The sequence below is a fragment of the Macrobrachium nipponense genome, chromosome 11 (genome assembly GCF_015104395.2).
Source record: "Macrobrachium nipponense isolate FS-2020 chromosome 11, ASM1510439v2, whole genome shotgun sequence".
Classification (NCBI taxonomy): Eukaryota; Metazoa; Arthropoda; class Malacostraca; order Decapoda; family Palaemonidae; genus Macrobrachium; species Macrobrachium nipponense.
The window spans coordinates 29,945,476-29,959,174 of NC_061087.1; the positions used below are offsets into that span (position 1 = coordinate 29,945,476).

Here is a 13,699-nt window from a genome sequence, read left to right on the forward strand (position 1 = left end):
CTTTCGTGAACAGGTCAGAGAGAGCCATCTGGCATACGTTAAAAAGGAATTCTATGACCCGTTGTTAGAAAGAGGGAAGTACCAAATTCTTAAAAGCTCCACCCTCCCAAAGGTAGGCCTCTAGTATCGACGAATCAAAAGCCATGAGTGTTGGTCATAAGACAGCCCAAAAGGGGTATCAACGAATGACCTATGAGGTTACCAAGGGATACGCCCCTAAGAAGCCAGGACATGAAGAAGGAGGCGTATACAAATTCAAAGCCTACGAATCATTGTAAAAGGCATGACAGGAAGGCGGTCTTGTATAATGTCTGTAGCCACTAAGACACAAAAAGTCTTTCAGAAAATGCCACACCCAGTCAGTATCCGAAAAATCCAAAGGCGGGGCTAAGGAGATTTCAACTGAACAAAAAGGCGAGACAGAGAGAGAGCAGGCAGAAAAGGGGAGCAGAGAAAAAAGGGGAACAGAGAAGCCAAGAGAGAGAACAACCGGGGAGCCTGAGGGGGGGGGGGAGATAACTGCAGTGGCATGGCCGTGAAACAGAGAAAGACAGAAGAATCCCCAGAAGAAGAACAGATGCTAAGGTGTGGTGTGCGAAGCAATCAAAGACAGTGAAAGTGACAATCAATACTCAGTAAAATTCCCTCGTGCCTATAGACTCGTAATTGCAACAAGTGCCAATTAAGTTTTATCAGTCCAAGAGCCCAGTAACTCAGAAGGTGGAAAAACCCTTGTAAGAATCCCTAACGAAGAATAAAACGTAATTTGTATGAACATATCAATTAATTTCTCATCCAAAATTAGAACCCTTGTTGCTAATTCTCCAAAGTATAGCCTCCAGTGTCGGCACACGTTACCTTAGATCTGTGCAAAGAAAGTAAGTACCGTCACAGATTAATTGGTGGCAGAGCGATGGGATACGATGAGATAAAGATTGATATAGTGACAAGATTAATTGATGTTGAGCGGTAAGGATAGGAAGAGACAAAAGAGACAGCAAAGAAATGGTGATTAGCGACGTGATACGAAGACACGAATGACAGTTAAAAACAGCGGCAGCGAAACAGAATCAAAAGTTTAGTGTCGGCATAAGAGATTTCAATCCATTAACGCCACTCGAAAAAGAAAGTTCTCCACCCCAAAGACAGTTACCAGTGCTCCCCAAATACAAAGACAGTTATCGAGTCGTAACAAATAAAAGCGCTCCAAAAAAAAAAAAAAAAAAAAAAGCCACCCACACTTTGCGAAAGAAAAACTCCACTCCGAAGAACAGTGAAAGAACTTCCACTAGAAGAACAAGATATCGAAAGCGTAAAGAATATATCAAGAGGAAAGAAAACATAATCCCGAAAACGCAACAGTCAACGCAATCGAGAGAGAGAGAGAGGTCCCCTTTCCCAAAGAGAAGAAGAAGAGAGAGAGAGGGGGAACCAACACATCATTCAACACGCTGGTAGGCGAACGCAAGCTGTCAGACGTAAACCCGGGTGTCGAAGACGACGACAGAAGTTAAGTCCAAATAAATGTCCCACACTTACATAACATTAAACTTTATTAAGATAAATTACGCGATTAACATTTCAGTTAGACAATTCTAGTATTTCAAGATTAAAAGATTTTCACACTGAACCTTTTTTTTTTTGGCAACGAAACTCTATATTTCTTCATTACTAATAATAATAACAATCAGCTACTAAGACCTTTTCCCGAACATTTGTATTTACTAACCAATAACTTTAAATTTTAATTTGAATTTTGATTGTGTCATTTAGTATTTTTTTGTGATTTTGGTTGTTTTGTGATTTCTTGTACGTTTGTTTTTTTTTGTTTTAGTATTTGCTTTTTACTTTTATTCGTTACGTCGAATGAATGTTTACTTGTTTTTATTTTGTTTGTTTAGGATAACAAGGGTAATTCACGGGAGGTCTCTCGTTAGCGTACACTTTACGGTCAGTTCAGTATCGTTTTACCAGTACTGTTAAGAGGGTTTTTGTTGTTGTTTAAGAATCGCTTACCGGTAACGTAAGACTTTGAGAATATTTCTGGGGAAAATTCTTTTATTTTTTATGGTGATCGAATACTTTAGTAAAAACAATTTATTGTTATTATCATTTTCTTTTGGGATATTACCGTCATAACTTTGATACTTTTAATGATACTCAGTACTTAAGAAAATTTCCATTAACGAGTCGATGGTCAAAGGGAGACCGACTCCTTATCAGAACGCCTGTGCTCACGAGAAGTCAACAAGGAAATTACCATGCCGGAAGGTACACAGTCCGCGAATTCGAGCGCAGCAGTAATGGGAACACATAAGGGACATGTGATTAATCACATAGCTAAATTTTGCGGAAGAAAGAATGGTCAGTTAGCTTGTAACTTAGAGAACTGGATAGAGCAGGTGGAGACACGCCTAGATAGCATAACGGGGGACAGATAGAGAAAAGCTTATTGAAGCCAAGAGTTATCTTGATTTGGAAGCCGGAGGAGACTTAGAGCGATACGTCCACTCCGAGACTTACCGAGATCTTAAGAATTGGGAAGAACTGAAACGGTATTTTAGGAAGGTCTATTCCACAGTTGGTGAAAGCGATCCAGTCACTAGTTTGGCAAGGATAGTGCGTCAATTTAAGTTAGACGAAAGACGTTATCAAGAGTTTAGCTCTCAGTTTGTATAACAATATGAATGAATGGGGTAACTTCATGGAATCCACAGGTTGGATAGAGGTAGGAGGAGGCAAGCAAAAAATGCTAATGTAGTCATGTTAAAAAAATATTTAGACTAGCAATAATGATTGGAAGCCTGCCTACGGAAGTTATTGCAAGGATGACTCGTAAAGTGGGGGAGACATCCGATGATGTAGCAGAGATTGAAGAGGAGGAAACAAAATCCTAGGTAGAAGACCTGAAGGGAATCCTATATACAGACCTTTAGTCGCTATAGGACAAAAAGAAAGGGGTCAAAATAGATCTAGGACACCATCTAGAAATCAGAATAAGATGCCAGGTAAATTCCTCAAGGAGGATTTTCGACAGTCACTGTTATAACTGTCAGAAGAGAGGACATTATGCCAGTGATTGCCGAGGGATGGCCTTCTGTCCTTCCATAAGAAAAACAGGACATAGTGCTCGAGAATGCAGAAATAAATTTGTTTCAGCTCCTAGAGGTAGATCTCAGTCGAGAGGCAGAGGTAGAAACCGAAGTCAATCTCCCCCAGTTAGAGGAATAGGGATTCCGTCCCAAATAGATATGCTAATCAAACAGCAAGCATAGGTTATCAATCAATTCAGCCAATGTCAGACGACGCAATGGAAATTTTTCTGCTTACTGGTACAATGAATCTTCCTCTATAACAGAGAGAACGTCCGGAATGACAAAGCTAAGCCCAGCTACACAGGTCAGCAAAGTTGATGTAGGGAATGATAATTATAGACCATTATTTCCCGCACATGTCGGTCTAGAGAAACCTATTATTACATTCTTTGATACAGGTAGTCCTAAGAATATAATGTCAGAAAAGGTGTATCGGTTGTAATTTTCTCACTTAAGATTGAACACAGCGGTAGATTGTAGAATCACAGACGTCCAGGGTAATGATATCCACGTAATTGGACAGTTAGATTTTCCATTTAGGCTAGGAAGAATTGCTCTAAGAGAAAAGGTTCTGGTAGCCAGAGATATACAATTAGCTTTTGCTCATTTGCTGATAGGTTATCCAACTATGGCTAGACAAGGGATAAGCATTGATGCCCCTAGAGAACAACTAGTGATTGAAAACGGTCGTGAGATTTTCTAGAATACCAATATGCAAGTCAATTAAAAAGAACTCAGACTCAACAGAATCCCACACTGAAAGGTATCTTAAAGAAGGATAAGACAGAGGGAAGATATCCAGAATGCATACGAGTTCACAACAGATCATTAACCTTTTAGAATCAAATCAATGCACTTATTTAAAGCTAGAGAGGGAATTAAGACTTAAACCCAGGAGAAAGTACTTGGGTAGAATGTACAGTAAATCCAATTTTTGAAGGGAAGGAAATTCTCACGCTTACTGAAAAGTCGCAAGTAAATGGAATACATTATTCTTCTAGTTTACATGAAGTTAGACAGAGCAAGATAGCTTTACAGATTACGAATAACAGAGGAGGAAAGGTTAAGTTAACACCAGGTACAGAGATAGGCTTAGCAGAAGTATACTCCATACCTATCCGAGTTGTAGAACGGGAAACAGTAGCCGCGATTAGTAAAGGAAATGAAAATTACGCTCAGGACATAAAACTGAGAAGAGCTAAGATAGGATTTCATTTAAAGGACATTAAGGAAAACCATGTTAGAGAAGAATTCATAGACTTACGTGCGAATATAATGATATAGTCGCTCTAGACGGCGACACCTTGGGAAATACACGCGAAATAACGCACAAGATAGACATTCCATCAAACACAAAGCCAATTTACATACCAGCTTACAGAGTAGCACATTCCCAGAAGGAGATCATTGAAAGAGAAGTACAAAGAATGAATAGGCAAGGAATAATAGAACCATCTAAATCCCATGGTCCTTTCCACTTTTGCTAGTTCCTAAAAGGGACAAAACTTACAGAATAGTTGTGGATTTCAGAAAATTGAACCAAATACTGAAAATGATCCTTATCCAAATGCCGTCAATGCGGAGATCTTATCGCCACTATAGGGTCCAAGAGATACTTCACCACCTATAGATTTATTGCAGGGATTCTTGCAAAATCCCTCTAGACGAAGAAGTAAACCTTTGACTGCTTTTTCCACTAGTAACGGCAGATACCAGTATGTAAGAATGCCCTTTGGTCTAAAGTCAAGCCCGGTAAACTTTTGTAAGATTAATGGATAAAATTTTGGGGGCGATTTACTAGGCAAAGACGTACAATGTTACCATAGATGATTTGTAATAGCAACAGACACTATAGAGGAACACATAGACTTAGTCAGAGAAGTCCTAAAGAGATTAAGAAAAGCCAACCTGAAGCTTAAACTGAAGAAATGTAACTTCCTTAAAAGGAAAATAGACTACCTTGGTCATACACTAAGTGAAAAGGGCGTAGAAGTAACGACTTAAAGATAAAGTCAATCAAGGAATATCCTACACCTCAGTGCAAGAAGGACGTAAAGTCATTCTTAGGTTTAGCAGGATTTTACCGCAAGTTCATAGGGAGCTTTGCAGTCATATCCGCACCACTGAACTTTTGAACTTTTAAAGGAAAACACGTATCATTTGTATGGACAGACAAGCAGCAAGAAGCATTCGATGAATTGAAAGAAGATTAACACATCCCCCAGTATTAGCTTCCCAGACTTTGGCAAAGAATTCTTTTTAGCCACGTGGACGCAAGCCACATTGGTATAGGAGCATGTTTAAATGCAAAGACAAGATAACAAGTATAATGCCATAGCTTATTACAGTAGGAAATTAAAGCCCTCAGAAGTGAACTACTCAGTAACAGACCTCCCGAGTCTCTAGCTTATAATAGACGCTTTAAAGCATTTCAGACATATAATTTTTGGTTACAAGATAACCGTCTTCACGGATCATTCAGCCGCAGTAGAAATGCTAAAGAACCCTAATTTTTCTGGACGAAGAGCCCGTTGGTTCATGACAGCCCAAGATTATGACATAGAGGTGAGATATGTCCCTGGGAAGACGAATAAGGTAGCAGATGCATTATCAAGATATGTGTCACAAGGTGATAGTATAAATATGATAATTAAAGAAGAAGAAAAGAATGAAACAATGTGCAATGACGTAAATGTACTCACCATGCACTATACAGAGGAGCTTTCCCGGCAGTTAACCATGTTCCTTTATAGTTAAGGTAAAAATTTGTTCATATTATAAAGTAATTTTTTAATACGATTTACTATAGATGTAATACTATCTATTTGTTCGACGTACATCACAAACCTGAAGGATACTGTACTTTTGATTGTTTTATGACTTGTTCACATGAAAGTATGGTAACACGTCATATTTGTTAGTGTTTGTGGTTTGAGATGTTCATTATTCAGACAAAAAGGGATATGTCATTTCTTAGATTTTGTATAAATAGCATCAACTTTGTTTATTAACCAGTGGTAAACAATAGTAGGAACTTTGTTTATGAGCCTAACAATTTTAGTTAGGCTTAAAATTCGCCTTACAAAATGAGCTTCTGCCTTCATGGCAGCTGTATTGTGAAGAGCCAAAATTTTTTTTTATATGAACGGATCTTTCGTGTTTGGTGGTCGACACTAAATTTCATTGTAACTAGAATTTTTTATGTACTTTTGCTCATAGAATTTGAAAATCACAATCGTTTGTCAGAGAAATGGTTAGATTTTTAGTTAAAAGCATCCAAAAATGAGTTTTTCACTATTTTATAGGTACTGACAAAACACGAACTTTGTAGAAATTATATTTTTGCAATGCATGTTGTCATTTGTCATTTTTCATGATTTTTCAATGTAATTGTGTGGATGGCAGGAGCACGTTGTTCAGTATAACAAAAACAAAAATATAAAATTAATTTTAAAATCAAGTATAATGTTAAAGTTATTGTTGATATTAACACAGTCTGAATACTTTTATAACAGATTATGATGAGACGCCTGATAATTTCTATGATGATGATGATAGTGTAAAAGATGAGTGTTAAAGGCCCTCTGGTAAAAAGATCAAAGAACAGCAATAATGACAAATTTAACTGGTCACAGTGCCAGTGGTTCAGGTATCAGTGCCCCATTGGAATTTTGTTGTATAAAGGATCTCTTTCAAACGAGGAGGCGTTTGAACAAGTAGATATGAAAAGAAGAGGACAGGATAATCCAAATTTGATAGATGTCGAAAAAGGAATATCATTCATTACTGCCTATCAGTAAAGAAAAAAAGAAGGACTTGATTGATCTATTGCCTTTGGTTGATCCTATGTTTCACGATTTTTATAAGGCACTACCAGATATGAGTAATGTTCAGGATTGTGATCCTGACTTAGAGGAATTTGTTGAATAAAGCAATTTATAGCTTTTTACACCTATGCAATGCTAACTAAAGTTGTATTTCTTTAACTAGATGAATCTCTGAGGAAATAATTTTTTTGACATTTCATTATGCCTAGATAAGTCTCTCGGGAATTTTTTTTTTCAACATTTTATTATACCTAGATAAGTCTCTGGGGGGAATTTTTTTTTTTTTTTTTTGTTTCAACATTTTATCATACCTAGGTAAGTCTCTGGGAATTTTTTTTTTTTATGGAAACCTAATTTTCTTCAATGATGAACTGTACTAAAACTGTATTTCTGTAACGGTTTATTATACCTAGATGAGTCTTTGAAAAATTGAAAAATTGAAAGTTTTATTTTTGAGAAAAATATTCCTTTTGTTTTTGTATGATTATGCAATGCCAACTTAACTTGTCATTTAACCGTTTATTATAAATAAATAGGCCCTCTTGAGAAATGAAAATTATCATCAGCGGTATTTTCTTTACAAATTAAAGTTATAGTATCATAAAAATGCATTTAATTAGCCTAAAAAAGAGCTATGTGACAAGTAGGTCAATGAGGTTAAAAAGGGATATGATGATATGTAATGATAACAAAGTGGTTAAAAAGGGGCAAGTCTTGGTCAAAAAGTGATATGTACTGAAAGTAACAAAATGGTCAAAGAGAGGTAAGTCCTTAAAGTATATAAGAAACTTTGAATATATTAATGTCTTCATAGTGCATGAAAAATACCTCAAATCCTTTAAATTTAGTAAAGAGTTCATATCGCTATCTTCTATCAGTGATTTATTGAATGCATTTGAAAACTTTAAATGCAATTTTCTCAAAAGTTCCATTTTGGACTTAACATACATATATACATACATATATTATATATATATATATATATATATAATATATATATATAGATATATATATATATATATATATATATATATATACACGTATATAGGAGCACAAGTAGAAAAAATTTCCAGCTAATTCTCATTAAATTTCTTCACATGATGAGTACTACTATCTTTTGTATTGTACACTAAGGGGGCTACTACTATGAGATTCAGGGTCTCTGTAACACGGTTTTTGGACTTTGCTCCTTGTCAAAGCATCGGATGTAGCTGAAAGTTGACATATGTATATTTTACAACCACACACAAATTTTGTCAGCATTATCAATAGCCTAAAGCCGATAGTTTTAATTTTTATAGAGTAAAAATGATCTAGCCGACGCCATGGCCAATGATTACGAGCCAAGAGTCGAAAAACATTCATTACGTAAGCAAGGTAAACAAACACCTTTAGACTAAATGTTGCCCCGCCCATCCACCAGACAGAAATGCCATCGGCTTTGAAACCCAAAGACTTTATGAATGGCGGAACGATACATAGATGTGGGTGGGGTATCAGCGCTAGCGTAGTAATACTACTGTAGCAGTAGTGCCGCAACAGTATAGCAGTAATATACATGAATTAAACGTTTAGACCAACTGCTGGGATCCTTGAGGATCATTTAGCACTTCTTACAACTACTCGAAAGAAATTAGTTTTTATAGCCAGAAGTTTAAATTTTCTAATCCAACAATGCCCATGGTAGCCTTCAGTGTTATCCTGAATTATAACGAGGCGAAAGTGGGTGGAGCCTCATGAAGTCACCATTCTGACAATAATTATTGGTGAAGGTTTAAAGCCAATATACGGTACCGGCTATTTTTTTTCAGTAAATAGGTAGATAGCCAATAAATAAAAATTGTTTGACATTGGATATATAGCAGTTATCAAATCAAGCTTGTCTACTATGTTTTTGGTAATTACCAACTATTCCCTACATCTTGTCAATCTGATTGTGACCTATAAAGTAGACTGTAATTTCTTTGGAAACTTATTTTGGGAGTTAGACTAATAATCGAAGTGCTTTTGTATTTATTAACATATTTTGTTGGTTTGTTCATTATGACAATTATCAGTGGGGAGGTTCCAGAGTTCATAAAGGTGTACTGCTTTGCTTGTATTTAAATTTGTATGTCATTGTTGCCAGAGGTTTAGCCTTCTTTACGTATAGCCAATCATCCATCGAGAAAGAGGGAAGAAATGATGTCATAAGTTACGTAACGAGTGCATTCGAAACCTCTTCTCTGAGTAAGTTTGGCCCGTCTTCCAAAAAAGGGTTCCACTTTTTACATTATAAGTACCAAAATTTATTGCAACCTAATGTAGTGCAGAATACACTCAAAAATTTAATGTGTTGATATAATATGTATTCTGAATAAGCGTTTATATTTATGAAGATGCATGATAATAAAAAGTTATTGCGAAAAAAAACCGTGTTACAGAGGCCCTGTAATCACGATTAGTGAAGCGAATCAGAAATTATGGTATGCATTCAGTCTTTTCTAAAAACAAGTTTGAAATATTGCAATCAGATCATCCCTAATGTTGAACAGGTTTACACTCTCATTGACAGTCAAAATATTGGTTTGGTGAGTACTATCTTGGAGTCTGAACTTGACATAATGTAGGGGAATCAACTGGAATTGGATAATATTTAGGCCAAATGCCCAAGTATTTAAACCCATTAGGTAATTCAGTGCTGTAAAGGAAATTGAAATAAAGGGTGGTTTTAAGAGCGTAACACGAGGAAAACCTCACAGTTGCACAATGAAACAACTGTTAGGAAAGTAGAAAGTAAGAAAATACTAAATGAATGAAATACCCAGCAGCTATGGGCTGAAGGGATGTTGCAAAGAACCTTAAGTAATACTTTCATACTAAATGAATGAAATACCCCCCAGCAGCTATGGGCTGAAGGATGTTGCAAGAACCTTAAGTAATACCTACAGTGTACTGTGCGATGTGCACTGATGGTGGGTCATGATGCATGGGATCCTCCTTCAGATATACTATTCATAATATCAGAGATATTTGGTTAAGAACATGGGCAATGCCACAAAAAAGCTAGTACATTATACAAGTTTCTGCCTACAATCTCAACACTTTCTTGATGATCAACTTACCTTAAGGAGTTGCATAACTTGTGTGAAGACCCGTGGAACTTCCTCACTTAAAACCCAATCCAACTCTTGTTGCTGAAATGTCAAGCCAAAAATCAACAATGGAAAGGTTAATTAAAAACTTACATTATTTATAATACAAGTAATATCCACCGAGTGTTTATTTATACATGAAATAAATATTCTTTGGCTTCACTAATATATAAAATTCAACTACCGAGATACTACACCAAAACACCAAAATATACGAGTTGGGGGGGAAAGAATCTTGAGAATTAAGAAATACCCTTGAAGACAAATGTTTTGCCAACAATGATTCACAAAAGCATCCAAGCAATGGTAATGAGTGGGTCAGATGTGTGCAGTGGTTTATTTGGGGCAAGCTTCTAGCAAGTTTTATCCCAAGATTAGTCGATTCTGTAAATTTTTATCTTGACGTATGCAGTGTCTTTGCAGATGAGTGCAAGCTTAGTAATACAGTGCCTGTTCCAAAGAGTGCCATATATACAGGCTGCAGTAACTACACACCAATTTTGATTCTCCCTGTGTACTCCAGCTTTTACTGAAAAACTTATTTTTAAGCCACTATAAAAGTAATGCGGAATCCAAATATTGTTAGCTAAAAGTCAATGTGCATACACCAGGCATTTAGGGATCTTGCGATGCTCTTCTAGACTTGACATGCCATTTACAGAGAACCTTGATCAGGGTTTTGAATGCAAAATAATTCAATAGATTTTAGAGATGCTTTTGATTTAGTAAAATCACAAGACACTTATTAATAAACTGCAGAATCTTGAGCGGGTGGATGCATTTTAGGATTACTTCAAGATTTCCTTACAGGTGTGAACCCAGACCTATTGCATTTGGAGTTCCACAGGGTCATGGAAAACAAGATCGTTCAGTATGCCAATGATGTAACACTTGTGGGTGTAGTAAAGTCTCCATTCATGAGAAATGAAGCTGCCCTCGGCCTCAATCGGGACATGGACTGGATCAGTGAATGGTATAAGTAGTTGGTGATGCATAAAGCTGAACTCCAGTAAAACAAAAACACTATTGATTAACATGGCTTGTATAGATTTTCCACCCCATTCTCCCCTTCAGGTGAATGAGACTTTGCTAAATGAGTCAGAAGCTTCAATTATTATAAGTGTAACCTCTGACCCACATCTTACTTTTCAGAAATATCTTATGAAAGTTTTGGCAAATGCTGCATGAAAGTCAGCTATTATTCATATGGCCTCCTATATTTATAAGGGACAAAATCAATGCAACCTGTTTTAGGCCATTTTTGCTACCTTTACTGGACTACTGTAGTGCTCTCCAATGCAGATGTCTGCTTCTGTCAGAGATTTATCTCTTGTAGTTAGAGCGATTTGTGGTACTAAAAGGTTTCCGTTTCCTAATATTAACAGTTATGACTTGGGACCATCTGTTGATGGTCTCTTGTACGTCACTATTTCATAAGTTGTATTTTAAGAGATATTTCATATTCGCAATTTATCGCCGATCTCTTTTCCTGCCGAGAGCAACCAGATTTGCCGAACAGCAGCACCACTAAGTGGTAAATGGGCCTCGCTGCCAAACCTATTAGTTCCAGAGGTCCTTTATTCCCCACACCGTTGGACTGTGGAACAGCCTTCCAAAGGATGTTATGCAATAGGAACTTCTGAAGTTCAAGCAAAGATGCGATGCAATACTACCCTGATACAATTCAACTTGTATTTTAATATTTTGCTTACATTTTTATTTTTTTATTCATTCATTAATTTACTATCTATTTTTCTAACAACAGATCTCCTCTTTCTGTATTTCCACTTACCTTCTGCTACTTCTTTCGAGTGAACACCATATTCTTTGGAAGCTTGAATTTCAAGTCAGAGGCCTCTGTGGGCTTCTTCCATATGAACAGAGTTCATTTTCTGAATATTAATACATATTAATACGTATTTAATAAAAAAATTGCAAAATTAACAGGTAGGACACAGGGAACAGTTAGGCTAATTAGATGACGTTTGGTTATATGCTTTGAATACTAGTTGTTGAATATTTTGGAAAGGTTAATCCTTTACTTTAACATATGCGTTTTTGACAGCGTAGACACTGTTCATCCTCATGAAAAAGTACAACCTATTTCAAAGAATTCTCTTCAAGTTGGTTTTGGCCAGTATAACACATGCTGACATTGAGAGTATAGGACTCTAGACAATAGGGCTCTTTTTCTTCTCTACAGCAAATGCCTGGTTTCTTCCTTGTCTTAACCTGCATACGTGGCATCAATGCACTCTGCATCAGTTCATTATTCTCCAGGTCTCTAAACAGTTAGGACTTGACAGGATTTTACTTGTTTATAAAGTGCTCCTTGGAAGATCTTGGTCATCAGAAGCAAGTTAAGTGCATAATTTTAAGTACTATTGGAAAGTTTAAAAAAAATGTTCAGCTAGAAGTTCCTTTCGATAAAATTGTCATTAATATCTTGTCTTGCGGGAGCTATGTCTCCCAAATTTTAATGAAATAAGCTACCAGCTAAAACATATATTTTAAACGGAACTTTCCAATGGTACTTAAAATTATACACTTAACTTGCTTCTAATGACCTAGTTCTCCCAAGGAGCACTTTATAAAATCTGTCAAGTCCTAACTGTCATACTTGCACCCAAGTTAACCTATTTATGTTAGTTGTGCTACCTAGGCTATTACTAATATTTAGCACATCTAACATTAAATTTTTTGTGAGAATACACTTAGGCTTTTAATGCCAAAATATACTAAAATCTATCACAAATTCACAGTAGCTGAGATATCAACTGTCTTTGTGTTTTAACATTCATTTCCATGGGGCTGCTTAAATCCAGTGCTCAGGGTAGTAGTTGTGGTACTAAAAGTAAAAATTCATCTAGGTAAAGATTCAACCGTGGTCATCAATGATTTATGGCATGGTAAAACTCAAGACTACTACTGTGCCCCTCCAGTTTGGTTACTAAATGTTTACGATAAATATTTGTTGTGCTTAACCTAGTACCAGCCTCTTGGAGACAAATGTAAAAACATAAACAAACACAGCACATAGCTTATCAAAAACATGAGCAAAAGACAAAGTCAAGAAGAAAAGGTAGTGGTGGAACTACATAACCTCTCCGCATAGGATATAACCTGGGAAATTGAATTTACGCACTCTAACCTAACCTATCCTAGTAGGCCATGTTACTTAGCAGGGGGTCCTCCGATAAAGAAAACGCCACTTTTTACCAAAAGCTCCCATAGGCTAACACTGTGCATGTGTGATAGCATTCAAGGATGGTCAGCAAAAGTTTACTGTTAGTTTTGTCTGTTAACTGTAATTAACCTCAGACGTTGTATGATGGCAATCCTGGAATGCTATCATGCATTCACAGTGTTGTAAGGGAGCTTTTGGTAAAAAGTGGAATCTTCTTCACTGGAGCCCCATGGTTAAGTAACACAGCCTACTGGGATAGGTTTAGGTCAGCGGTACGTTAGTTAGCATAGTTCTTTTTAAAACAGATTTCCTTAGTCCTTTCCTTTTTGAACATATGGCTCCCTAATGACTAGCACATGAGCAGAAACCATTCCATGACAACAACATGGCAGTCCAGTCTTTCTCCCAATGATTTCCCACACCAAAATGGTACCCAACCATGTTGGTTAGAGATAT

General features: G+C 36.5%; 1 protein-coding gene across 2 annotated transcripts in view; it reads right to left on the reverse strand.

Annotated features, from left to right (window-relative positions):
• LOC135202642 (protein rogdi-like) overlaps positions 1-13,699 on the reverse strand; it is a 65,000-nt gene that overhangs the window by 28,105 nt on the left and 23,196 nt on the right. For both annotated transcript variants that reach the window (XR_010311813.1, XM_064232164.1), the window contains exon 2: positions 10,027-10,098. Coding sequence is in view for 1 of the 2 variants with exons in the window: in XM_064232164.1 (XP_064088234.1) it covers positions 10,027-10,098 (72 nt within the window). In the remaining variant the exon portion in view is untranslated. The remainder of the gene's footprint in view (positions 1-10,026; positions 10,099-13,699) is intronic.